Source organism: Ceratotherium simum, chromosome 2 (genome assembly GCF_057802395.1).
Source record: "Ceratotherium simum simum isolate JZ-2026a chromosome 2, ASM5780239v1, whole genome shotgun sequence".
Lineage (NCBI taxonomy): Eukaryota > Metazoa > Chordata > Mammalia > Perissodactyla > Rhinocerotidae > Ceratotherium > Ceratotherium simum.
The window spans coordinates 30,502,781-30,516,261 of NC_141901.1; the positions used below are offsets into that span (position 1 = coordinate 30,502,781).

General features: G+C 41.3%; 1 protein-coding gene across 1 annotated transcript in view; it reads left to right on the forward strand.

The window, feature by feature from the left end:
• The first annotated feature begins 220 nt into the window (after positions 1 to 220).
• Positions 221 to 13,481, forward strand: part of TMCO1 (transmembrane and coiled-coil domains 1) — a 58,845-nt gene continuing 45,584 nt past the window's right edge. Inside the window, exons 1-2 of the mRNA XM_004424850.3 lie at positions 221 to 407; positions 819 to 896. Of these exons, the coding sequence (XP_004424907.1) occupies positions 338 to 407; positions 819 to 896 (148 nt within the window). The 5' untranslated portion in view covers positions 221 to 337. The remainder of the gene's footprint in view (positions 408 to 818; positions 897 to 13,481) is intronic.

Genomic DNA, 13,481 nt, shown 5'->3' on the forward strand with positions numbered 1-13,481 from the left:
AGCAGCCCAGCGAGTAAACGCTGCCGGGGGAAGTCCCGCGCCGCGATGCGGTCTCACCCGCTCAGGTTCCAACTCTCGCGAGATTCGGCCTGAGCGTCAGCCCCCCCCCAGCCCAGATTTACGGCTTGCTTTCTGCTAGATTTACGCGGCCACGCGACGCTCCGGAGCGAGCTCTTCCGGCGCCGTGCCCCGGAAGCGGAAGTGTGACTTCCAATCTGTCAGAGTCGGAGTGTTGCCCAGTGGTCCTGCAATCTCGGGAAGTCGTCGTCGCTTCGTTTTCCCTGACTCTCGAGTGCTTCCCCCCAGGCGGGTGGGAGTGCAGAGACGGAAGTGCAAGATGAGCACCATGTTCGCGGACACGCTGCTCATCGTTTTTATCTCCGTGTGCACGGCTCTTCTCGCCGAGGGTGAGAGCGGCTGCTTCTCTGACGTTTGACCGGACCTCGAGGGGAGGGATCCTAGGCCCGGGGTCCCTCGCGCCACCAAGGGAGAGGTCGCGAGCCTTGCTTGCTTGCAGGGGTCACCTACTCCAGGGAATCTCGGGGTAACTCCTGGACAGGAGGGGGAGGGGTGGTGTGGAATCGATTACCGAAGTTTCTTGGTCTAGGGTAGATTTTCACTTGCATATGTGTAGACACCTTCATATCTTGCCACGGTTGTTTTGGTTGAAGAGTCCGTTGTCTTAGCATTTGCAAAAAGTTAACTACTGGTAAATATAAAGCAAAAAGTTGAAATCCCTCCTTACCCAACCACTAATAACAGCTTTTTGTGACCTTTCCAAACATTTCTCTATTAGCATGTTGCTTTTAATGTTTCAGGTATAACCTGGGTCCTGGTTTACAGGACGGACAAGTACAAGCGACTGAAGGCGGAAGTGGAAAAGCAGAGTAAGAAATGTGAGTGTGGCAACATCATTTAGAAATAGTTTCAACGTATCAAGCTCATTGAGTGCATGTTCACAGTAAATGTTTTAGGAGCACCAACTGATACAAAAACTTTACAGGAATACAAGGCGGAATCCGACTTGAACTCTATTTAGAAATATAAGGTATTTATGCAAAATGTAGTACAAACTACAGTGAGAGGTGCACGTTATGTGCTGTGGTGGTTCTAAAGAAGAGATCTCATTCAGTTGTGAGGGGCCGTGGAAGCCTTTGTGATGCAGATGGCCTGGCAGTCCTCCATGGATAGTTAGAATTTGGGTAGAGAATGAGATGGGGGAAGGAATTCCCAGGAAAGGAAATAGCATATGAGCAAAAATATGGAAATTTTAACAAGTAAGGTGTGTTTGGAGAACAACAGGTCATTATGATTGTATCAAGGTAAGTGGTATCTTCAGGGGTAAGCCAAGTTTTGGTTGAGTGAGGAGGTTGAAGGAGTGTTTGAGGAAAAGGTTAAGAACAAGTAGAGTTTGTTGTCTTTGTATTAAAACAGGAATTCTACAGGACACAGCTGAGGAGGCTACTAGAGGTATCGTGTGAATGGTTCCTTATAGGCTTGATTTGGCTTTCAGTGTTCTTTTCTACCTTATAAAGATTAAATCTAACTTTTACATCTTAAAATTCATATGATTTTCTGTGTTCTATGACTTTTCTTTATGCCTTCATAAGACTTTAAAGTTTTTTTTCTTACAATATCTCATTTGATCCACAAAACAACCATTGTGGTCAGTTGTATAAATATTATCATCTCTATAGAAGAGGAGATTGAGACTCAGAAAGGTTAAATGACATGCTAACGTTACAGAGAAGACAAAGAATTAGAAACCAAACTCAGGCTTTTTAAACTAAGTAACTGTTCCTTCACTTATTCAATGTTGATAATGCACCTCAACATATTTAAAACTAACCTTATTAGCTTTACCTTCACAAATGTGATTTTCTTCCAGGATTTCCCTGTTTGGTAAATGGTACCTCCATGCTTCCAATAGTGCAAGTCAGAAACCTTGGTACGCTTTCTTCATTTGGCTTTCACACTCTCTTGGTTTTGCTTTTATCTTGCTTGTCATTCTTTTGTACTTTTCTTGTTGGTTCCTCTTCTTGACTTCCTGTGGTTGGGGGTGACCCAAAATTTGTTTTTTTCTTTACACTCACTCCCTTAGTGAACTCATTTATGTGCTGCTCTATTTGCCCATAACCCCCAAATATATCCCTAGCCTTCTCTCCTTAATGCATGATTCATATATCCAACTATTAGTTTGTCAGTTCCACTGGAGTGTTTACTATACATCTCAAACCCAACAAGTCCAAATTGACGCTTCTTTCTCACTTCCAAGGCTGCTTCATTTGTAGCCTTCACGATCTTGGTCAATGGCAGTTCTATCCTTCCAGTTGCTCAGGCCATAATCCTTGTGTAGTTATCTTCTCTTCTCTCATTACCCACATCCAATGCTGTTGGGCTGTCTTCAGATATATCCAGAATCTGACCATTTTTCATCACACTGATAACTACCATAGTCCAACCCACCATAATCTTTTGCAGGATTATTGCAATAGCCTCCAACAAGTGTTCCTGTCTCCCTGTAGTCTGTTTCCAAGATAACAGCCAGAAAAACCCTTTTATTTTTTATTTATTTTTTGTGAGGAAGATCAGCGCTGAGCTAACATCCATGCTAATCCTCCTCTTTTTGCTGAGGACGACTGGCTCTGAGCTAACATCTATTGCCAATCCTCCTCCTTTTTTTCCCCAAAGCCCCAGTAGATGGTTGTATGTCGTAGTTGCACATCCTTCTAGTTGCTGCATGTGGGACGCGGCTTCAGCATGGCCGGAGAAGTGGTGCATTGGTGCGTGCCTGGGATCTGAACCTGGGCTGCCAATAGCGGAGCGCGCGCACGTAACCGCTAAGCCACGGGGCTGGCCCAGAAAAACCCTTTTAAAAGCCTGTCAGATCATGTCCCTCCTCTGTTCGTAACCCTATGATGGTGTTCCATTTTCACTCAGAGGAAAAGCCAGAGTCCTTAGAGTGGCCTACAGAGCTCCCCCTGTTACCGATCCGATATTCTTTCCCTCTCACTCACTCTACTCCACCCACACTGACTTGTTTTCTTTTCCTCATTACACATCAGCCACACTCCTGTGCTGGGACCTTTCTGATGGCTTTCTAATGTTCTAATAATAGAATATTCTTCTCTGATATCTTCTTAGCTAACCCTCATGTCTTCTTCAAATCTTTGTTCAAAGCTCACCTCAGTGAGTTTTTTTTTTTCATAATTTTATTTATTTATTTATGTTCCCCCAAAGCCCCAGTAGATCGTTGTATGTCATAGCTGCACATCCTTCTAGTTGCTGTATGTGGGACGTGACCTCAGCATGGCCGGACAAGCGGTGCATCGGTACGCGCCTGGGATCCGAACCCAGGCCGCCAGCAGCAGAGCATGCGCACTTAACCGCTAAGCCATGGGGCCGACCCACCTCAGTGAGTTTTAACTTGACCACCTTATTGAAAACTGCAACCTGCCCACCCCCTGTACCGCTGCTGATCCTGATCACCCTTACCCTGCTCTATTGTTTTTCCCCACGGCTCTTATCACCTTCTAATATACCATATGATTTACTTATTTATGATGTTAACCTCCACCTGCTAGAATGGAAACTTCACCCGGGCAGGGTTCTTTTTTGTTGTTGTTGTTGTTCACTGGTGTGTCTCATGCACCTAGAACAGTGATTGGCCCCATAGTAAATGCTTAATAAATATTTATGGATTTGAATACTTTCTTCTCTCACCCTGTATGTGCAGTCCGCTATCAAGACCCGTTACTATTGTCCTCCTGAATAGTTTTCAGTCTTTCCACATCTCTCCATTTCTGCCACCACCACCTAGTCTAAATGTCTATCATGTTTCATTTGATTTACTGCAATAGCCTTCTCATTGGTCTACCTGCAGCCACTCACATTTATTCCCTACAGTACATCTAGAATAATTTGTAAAAACACAAATCTGATTATGTTACTTGCCTTCTTAAAACATTCAATTTCTTCTCGTTGCTTTTAGGATAAAGGTGTGGCCTACAAGGTCCAGCGTGATCTGGTGCCTCCCTCCTTTCCCCTCCAACCGTATCTTGTGTCATGTTTTTCCTTGTTCTCTATTTTCTAGCCACTCAGGCCTTTTTTCCGTTCTCTGGACTAGTCTTGCTTTTTCCTACTCTGGGGCTGGGCCTTTGTATTGGCTTTCCTTCTACCTGGAATAATTTTCCCTTCTCATTTTGTCTAGTAAACTTCTACTCATCCTTCAGATGTCCAAACTTTATTTAGTCTCCCAGGCAGGGTCAAATCTTCCTATCATGGGCTCCAATTTATCCATATACCCCTTCTTAGAGAACTTGTTATAATTACAATTTTACCTATATATGATTCTGATTATTAAAATAATGTCTGCTCCCCAACTAAAGTGTAATTTCTGTGATGGTAAAGACCATTGTATCTCTGGCACTTAACACAGTGCCTGGCACAGATTAGATACTTCATAAAAGTGAGTTGAATAAATTGACTCTGTAGTATAACATCACATATGTTCTTTGTGAGAAATTGTTCTGCTATGATCATAAAGTAGCTAGCCAGCATGCAATGGCATCCATATACAAATTTCTTCATGTCACATGTATCATTTAGTAGTCTTATGAAATACGAAACACAATTAGCTTCAAATTTGTTTGAGTGAATATTCTCATACCTTAAATATTTATATGAATATGAATTTTCTCTATAGATTTGGAGCTTCTTTAGTGGCCACACTAATTGCTTTGTCTCTGATTATCTGCATTATGAAAATAAATTGTCTCCTTCACTTTACACCTAAATGCAAAGTAATGTAGTTGCTAGGCAAAGCTTCCATAGTTGTATTTTTTTTTTGAGGTAACATTGGTTTATAGCATTATATAAATTTCAGGTGTACATCATTATATTTTGATTTCTGTGTAGACTACATCATGTTCACCACCCAAAGACTAATTACCATCCATCACCATACACGTGTGTCCAGTCACCCCTTTTTCCTTCCTCCTTTTCCGTAACCACCAATCTAATCTCTGTATCTACGTGTTTGTTTGTTGTTCTTGTTGTTTTATCTTCTATTTATGAGTGAGATCATACAGCATTTGACTTTCTCCCTCTGACTTATTTCACTTAGCTTAATAGTCTCGAGGTCTATCCATGTTGTGGCTAATGACCAGATTTCATCTTTTATTATACCTCAGTATTATTCCATTGTGTGTATATACCACATCTTCTTTATCCATTCCTCCCTTCATGGGTACTTAGGTTGTTTCCAAGTCTTGGCTACTGTGAATAATGCTGCAGTGAACACAGGGGTGCATGTATCTTTATGCATTGGTGTTTTCACGTTCTTCAGATAAATACCCAGCAGTGGAATAGCTGGGTCATATGGTAGTTCTTTTCTTAATTTTTTGAAGAATCTCCATATTATTTTCCATAGTGGCTACTCCTGTTTGCATTCCCACCGGGAGTATATGAGGGTTCCCTTTTCTCCACATCCTCTCCAACACTTGTTATTTCTTGTCTTGTTAATTATAGCCATTCTGATGGGTGTGAGGTGATATCTCATTGTGGTTTTGATTTGCCTTTTCCTAATAATTAGTGATGTTGAACATCTTTTCATATGCCTGTTGGCCATCTGTATATCTTCTTTGGAAAAATGTCTGTTAGATCTTTTGCCCACTTTTTAACTGGGCTGTTAGTTTTTTTGTTGTTGAAATGTATGAGTTCTTTCTATATATTGGATATTAACCCCTTATCAGATATATAGTTTGCAAACATCTTCTCCCAATTTTTAGGTTCTTTTTGTTTTTTTTTTAATTTTATTTATTTATTTTTTTCCCCCAAAGCCCCAGTAGATAGTTGTATGTCATAGCTGCACATCCTTCTAGTTGCTGTATGTGGGACACAGCCTCAGCATGGCTGGAGAAGCGGTGCGTCGGTGCGTGCCCGGGATCCGAACCCAGGCTGCCACCAACGGAGTGCACGCACTTAACCGCTAAGCCACGGGGCCGGCCCTAGGTTCTTTTTGTTTTGTTGATGGTTTCCTTTGCTGTGCAGGAGCTTTTTAGTTTGATGTAGTCCCATTTGTTTTATTTTGTTTATTTCCCTTGCCTCATCAGACATGGTGTTTGAAAATATACTGCTAAGACTGATGTCGAAGAACGTACTGCCTATGTTTTCTTCTAGAAATTTTATGGTTCCAGGTCTTACATTCAAGTCTTTAATCCATTGTGAGTTAATTTTTGTGTATGGTGTAAGATAATGGTCTACTTTCATTCTTTTCCGTGTGACTGTCCGGTTTTCCCAACACCATTTATTGAAGAGACTGTCCTTTCCCCATTATATGTTCTTGACTCCTTTGTCGAAAATTAGGTATCCACAGATGTGTGGGTTTATTTCTAGGCTCTCAATACTGTTCCATTGATCTGTCTGTCTGTTTTTGTGCCAGTACCATGCTGTTTTATTACTGTAGCTTTGTAGTATATTTTGAAATAAGGGAGTGTGAGACCTCCAGCTTTCTTCTCTTTTCTCAGGATTCCTTTGGCTCTTTGGGGTCTTTTGTTGTTCCATATAAATTTTAGGATTCTTTGTTCTAGTTCTGTGAAAAATGTCATTGGAACTTTGATAGGGATTGCTTTGAATCTGCAGAGTGCTTTAGTAGTATGGACATTTTAACTATGTTAATCCTTCCAATCCAAGAACACAGAATATCTTTCCATTTCTTTGTGTCTTCTTTGGTTTCTTTAAACAATGCTTTATAGTTTTCAGTGTACAAGTCTTTTCAATTCTTTGGTTAAATTTATTCCTAGGTATTTTATTCTTTTTGTTGCAATTATAAATGGGATTGTATTCTTAATTTCTCTTTCTGCTTCTTCGTTGTTAATGTATAGAAATGCAACTGATATTTGTATGTTGATTTTGTATCCTGCAACTTTACTGTATTCATTTATTATTTCTAATAGTTTCTTGGTGGATTCTTTAAGGTTTTCTATTGTGAAATCATGTCATTTGGAACTAGTGACAATTTTACATCTTTGTTTGAATTTGAATCCCTTTTATTTTTCTTGCTTGATTGCCCCGGCTAGGACTTCCAATACTTTGTTAAGTAAGAGTGGTGAAAGTGGGCATCCTTGTCTGGTTCCTGTTCTTAAAGGGATAGCTTTCAGTTTTTCTCCACTGAATATTATATTAACTGTGGGTGTGTCATATATGTCCTTTATTATATTGAGGTACTTTCCTTCTATACCCATTTTATTCAGAGTTTTTATCATAAATGGTTGCTGTATCTTGTCAAATGCTTTCTCTGCATCTATTGAGATGATCGTGTGATTTTTATTAATTTTGTTAATGTGGTGTATCACGTTGATTGATTTGCAGATGTTGAACCATCCCTGCATCCCTGGAATAAATCCCACTTGATCATAGTGTATGATCTTTTTAATGTCTTGTTGTATTTGATTTGTTAGTATTTTGTTGAAGATTTTTGCATCAATTTTCATCAGTGATATTGGCCTGTAATTTTCTTTTTTTCTGTTGTCCTTATCTGGTTTTGGTATTGGGGTAATGTTGGCCTCCTGGAATCACTTAGGAAGCGTCCCTTCCTCTTCAGTTTTTTGGAAGAGTCTGAGAAGGGTAGGTATTAAGTCTTCTTTGAATGTTTGGTAGAATTCACCAGGGAAGCTGTCTGGTCCTGGACTTTTATTTTGGGGGAAGTTTTTGCTTACTGTTTGGATCTCCTTACTGGTCATTGGTCTATTCAAATTCTCTATTTATTCTTGATTCAGTTTTGAAAAGTTGTATGATTCTAAGAATTTGTCCATTTCTTCTAGATTATCCAATTTGTTGGGGTATAGCTTTTCATAGTATTCTCTTATAATCTTTTGTATTTCTGATGTATCTGTTGTATTCTTCTCTTTCGTTTCTGATTTTATTTGAGCCTTCCCTCTTTTTTTCTTGATGAGTCTACCTAAAGGTTTGTCAATTTTGTTTATCTTTTCAAAGAACCAGCTCTTAGTTTCATTAATTTTTTCTTTTTCTCTTGGTGAGGAAGATTAGCCCTGAGCTAACATCTGTTGCCAATCTTCTTCTTTTTGGTGAGGAAGATAGGCTCTAAGCTAACATCTGTGCCCGTTTTCCTCTATTTTGTATATGGGATGCTGCCACAGCATGGCTTGATGAGCAGTGCGTCGGTCCATGCCCAGGATTCGAACCTGCGAACCTTGGCCGCCGAAGCGGAGCACACGAACTTAACCACTACACCACTGGGCTGGCCCCTTTTCTTGTGTTTTTTTACTCTCTATTTCATTTATTTCTGCTCTGATTTTTATTATTTCCTTCCTTCTACTGATTTTGGGCTTTATTCTTCTTTTCCTAGTTCCTTTAGGTTCACTTTTAGATTGTTTATTTGAGATTTTTCTTGTTTGTTGAGGTAGGCCTGTATTGCTGTAAACTTCTTAGTACCACTTGTGCTGTGTACCATAAATTTTGTCATGTCATATTTCCATTTTCATTTGTCTCCAGCTATTTTCTGATTTCTCGTTTCGTTTCTTCATTGACCCAATAGTTGTTCGGTAACGTTTTGTTTAATCTCCACATATTCGTGGCTTTTCCAGGTTTCTTCTTGTAGTTGATTTCTAGTTTCATACTGTTCGTAGTCAGGAAAGATATTTGGTATTATTTCAGTCTTCCTAAATTTATTGAGACTTGTTTTGTATCCTAATATGTGATCTATCCTGGAGAATGTTCCATGTGCATTTGACATGAATGTGTATTCTGCTGTTTTTGCATGGAATGTTCTGTATATATCTACAAGTCCATCTGATCCAATGTGTCAGTTAAGGCCAGTGTTTCCTTATTGATCTTCTATTTGGATGATCTATCCATTGATGTAAGAGAAGTGTTAAAGTCCCCTACTATAATTGTGTTGCTGTCTATTTCTCCTTTTATGTCTGTTATAATTGCTTTATATATTTAGGTGCTCCTATATTGGGTGCATAGATATTTGCAAATGTTATATCCTCCTGTTGGATTGTTTGCTTTGTCATTATGTAGTGCCCTTCTTTATCTCTTGTTAAAGTTTTTGTTTTAAAGTCTATTTTGTTGGTATAAATATTGCTACCTCAGCTTTCTTTTCATTGCTATTTGCATGGGGTATCTTTTTCCATCCCTTCACTTTCACTTTGTGAGTGTCTTTAGGTCTGAAGTGTGTCTCTTATATGCAGCATTTATGTGGGTCTTGTTTTGTTTATCCGGTCAGCCACCCTGTGTCTTTAGATTGGAGCATTTAGTCCATTGACATTTAAAGTAGCTATTGATAAGTATATACTTATTGCCATTTTGTTACTTTTTTTCTAGGTGTTTTAGTAGTTCTTCTCTGTTCCTTTCTTCTTCTCTTGCTCCCTGCCCTTGTGGTTTGATGGCTTTCTTTAGTGTTATGTTTGAGTTGCTTTCTTTTAATTTTTTGTGTATTTATTATAGGTTTCTGGTTTGTGATTACCATGAGGTTCATGTATAATAACCTATGTAAATAGCGATCTGTATTAAGTTCATGGTCTTTTAAGTTTGACTTCTTGCTGAAAGTTCTACTCTTTTACTCCTCTCCCCCGACGTTTTATGTTCTTGATATCATGTTTAACTTCTTTGTGTGTGTGTGTGTCTGTTACCCTCTTATCATGGAAAGAGATAATTTTAGAACTTTCGTCTTTTTTTTTTTTTTATTTTTTTTTGTGTGTGTGAGGAAGATTAGCCCTGAGCTAACATCTGTTGCCAATCCTCCTCTTTTTGCTGAGGAAGATTGGCCCTAGACTAACATTTGTGCCCATCTTCCTCTACTTTATGTGGGACACTGCCACAGCATGGCTTGACAAGCGGTGCGTTGGTCCGCGCCTGGGATCTGAACCTGTGAACCCTAGGCCACCAAAGCGGAGTGTCTAAACTTAACTGCTATGCCACTGGGCTTGCCCCAGTACTTTTGTCTTTTGGTCTTCATATGAGCTTCATAGGAGGTTGATCTGCTACCTTTACTGTATATTTTCCTTACTAGTGATTTTATTTATTTTTTTGGTAATTTTCTTATTCCTGTTTGTGGTTTTTTCTTTTTCACTTAAATAAGTCCCTGAGCATTTCTTGTAAGGCTGGTTTATTGGTGATAAACTTCTTCAATTTCTGCTTGTCTGGAAAACTCTTTATCTTTCCTTCCATTCTGAATGATAACCTTGCAGAGTAGAGTATTGTTGGCTGTAGGTTTTTTTTTTCAGCACTTTAAATATATCATGCCACTGCCTTCCAACCTGTAAGATTTCTGCTGAGAAGTGAGCTGATAGCCTTATGGGGTTTCCTTTGTATGTAAGTTGTTGCCTTTCTCTTGTAGCTTTTAGGATTCTCTCTTTATATTTTTTTTGTTGTTTGTTTGTTTTGTTTTTTTTTTTTTTTGAGGAAGATCAGCCCTGAGCTAACATCCATGCCAATCCTCCTCTTTTTGCTGAGGAATACCGGCCCTGAGCTAACATCTGTTGCCAATCCTCCTCCTTTTATTTTTCCCCCATCTCCCCAAAGCCCCAGTAGATAGTTGTACGTCATAGTTGCACATCCCTCTAGTTGCTGTTATGTGGGACGCCGCCTCAGCATGGCCGGACCTAAAGACTGCGCAGTGCGTCAGTGCGCACCCGGGATCCGAACCCAGGCCGTCAGTAGTGGAGTGCACGCACTTAACCGCTAAGCCACAGGGCCGGCCCCTCTCTTTATCTTTAATTCTTGACATTTTAATTGTAATGTGTCTTGATGTGGGCCTCTTTGGGTCATTCTTGTTTGGTGCTCTCTGTGCTTCCTGTACCTGGATGTCTGTTTCCTTCTTTAGGTTAGGAAAGTTTTCAGCTATTATTTTTTCAAATAGATTCTCTGCCCCTTTGTCTCTCTCTTCTTCTGGGACACCTATTATACGGATGTTAGTGTGCTTGATGTTGTCCCAGAGGTCCCTTAGACTATCCTCTTCCTTTTTAATTCTTTTTTATTTTTTCTGTTTAGCTTGGGTGATTTCCCCTAATCTTTCTTATAGCTCTCTGATCTGTTCTTCTGAATCATCTGCTCTGCTACTGATTCCCTCTAGTGAATTTTTCATTTCCATTATTGTGTTCTTCAGTTCTCATTAGTTCTTTTTTATATTTTCCAGTTCTTTCTTGAGGTTCTCACTGTGTTCATCTATTCCTCTCCCAAGATCAGTGAGCATCCTTATGACTATTAGTTTGTACTCTTTATCATGTAGATTGTTTATCTCTGTTTCATTGAGTTCTTTTTCTGAGGATTTGTCCTGTTCCCTTATTTGGAACATATTCCTTTTTCTCCTCATTTTGCCTATTTCTCTGTGCTTGTGTCTGTGTATTAGGTAGATCAGCTATATCTCCCTATCTTGTGGAAGTGGCCTTATGTAAGAGATGCCTTATGAGGCCCAGCAGCGTGCTTACCTCTCATCACCAGTTCCAAATGTTCCAGGAGTGTCCCATGTGTGGGCTACATGTGTCTTTCTGTTGTGGCAGGGTTGCTCTTACTGCAGGTGCCCAGGGAGGCTAGGCTGTCCCCCTGGCCAGCTGGTTGTAAGGTTCAGCTGTGTGCAGCTGCTTTGTTCCTTTTAGTCACTTTATTGGGTGGGGGAAGCCCCAGCATAGTTGGCTACAAGGTCTAATATCACACACCTACTGCTATTTTGCTGTTGAGTAGGCCCCCAGTGTGGCTGGTTGTTAGGCTTAGGGGCTCACAGTTGCTGTAGGCCTCCAGCCTGCAAGGCTCTTGTCAGCTCTTTCAGGATTGCAGCTGGGTGGGGCCTGCCCCAGGTGTGGCAGCACACAGTTGTTTCAGGCATTGGAAGGTGGGATAGAACCCCTATGTGGCTGTTTGAGAAGCCCAAGTCTGCTGCAGCTGACACACCCCACTGCCCACAGGCTCACACATCCAGTCAACGCAGTCCTGCCCTTTGTGCACGCCCCGTCTCGCTGAAACGGACCCGTTCACCCTGCTGCACAGGTCCCACACACCCTGCCTATGTGGGCCCACAAGTTGCCCAAGGGCTTGCTGGTGAGTGGGGCCAGTGCCTAGTGTAGGCTGCCTGCCCTGGTTAAGCTGGATTAAATTGGTGCCCTCGTGGATGGGGCAAACCTCTGCGCTAACAGGCCAGGGGAAGAACTCCAATGGCGTCTACCAGCATCTGTGTCGGCACTCCTGTACTAGGTCACAGTAACGGCTGCTGCCAATGTCTCAGTCCCTGGGGAGGTGGTCCCAGCCACCCCCTGCCTCCCTGAGATGTGCCCAGAGCCTATCAAGTGAGTCTCTTTCACCAAAGGACTGTGTGTCTTTCTTTTTTTTTTTTTTTTTTTTTTTAAGATTTTATTTATTTATTTTTTCCCCCCAAAGCCCCAGTAGATAGTTGTGTGTCATAGCTGCACATCCTTCTAGTTGCTGTATGTGGGACGCGGCCTCAGCATGGCCAGAGAAGCAGCACGTCGGCGCGAGCCCGGGATCCGAACCTGGGTCGCCAGCAGTGGAGCGCGCTCACTTAACCACCAAGCCACGGGGCCGGCCCTGTGTGTCTTTCTTTCTGGTGATTTTGTGTTGCTTTCTGGAATGAGTGAGTTTGTATGTGGGCCTTTTAAGAGCAGGCTTTTCTTTACCTTATATCTGATAGCTTTTCTGGGGGTATTCCTCGTTGTTTTTAATAGCCAGCAAAGCCAGATATTACAACACTCGTCTCGGTTGTGCAAGAAACTCGGTTGAGTTCAAAAGCTGCTTATTTTGGCAAAGCTTTCCCTCTCAGATCCCCCGCTCCTCCAGGAAAAGCTTCGTAACTTAAGGTTGCTCCCAGCCGTGAAGCGCTGCAGCTAGAATGTGGCTTTTTCCTCTCCAGGAAGGTATTTCTGCCTCTTCCACCTCAGTCAGAGCTGTCCATTGTGAGGCTTCTTTTTATCCAGTTTCCAGTTCTCTCTCAGGGGTAATTGTTCCAACGGTAGTTGTAAATTTTTTGTGTCCGTGGGAGGAAGTGATTTGAGAGACCTCTATGCCAGCGTCTTCCCAGCAATGGAATATAGTTGTAATTTTTAATATAGTTTTTTAATGTGCTTGCTTTGAAGACAAGTATGAGGTAGGTTGATGATGATTGGAATGACTCATGGTATTTCTTTTTTTTTGTGGGGGGCCCAAGTAGGAAGATTAGCCCTGAGCTAACATTGTTGCCAATCCTCCTCTTTTTTTGCTGAGGAAGATTGGCCCTGGGCTAACATCTGTGCCCGCCTTCCTCTACTTTATATGGGATGCCGCCACAGCATGGCTTGACAAGCAGTGTGTCGATCTCTGCCCAGGATCTGAACCTGCAAACCCCGGGTCGCCAAAGCAGAGCATGCAAACTTAACCACTACGCCGCCAGGCCAACTCTCATGGTATTTCTTATGGTCTTAGGTCCTGTACTTTAGGTAATCTATCAAAACTCAGTAGGGATGTATTAT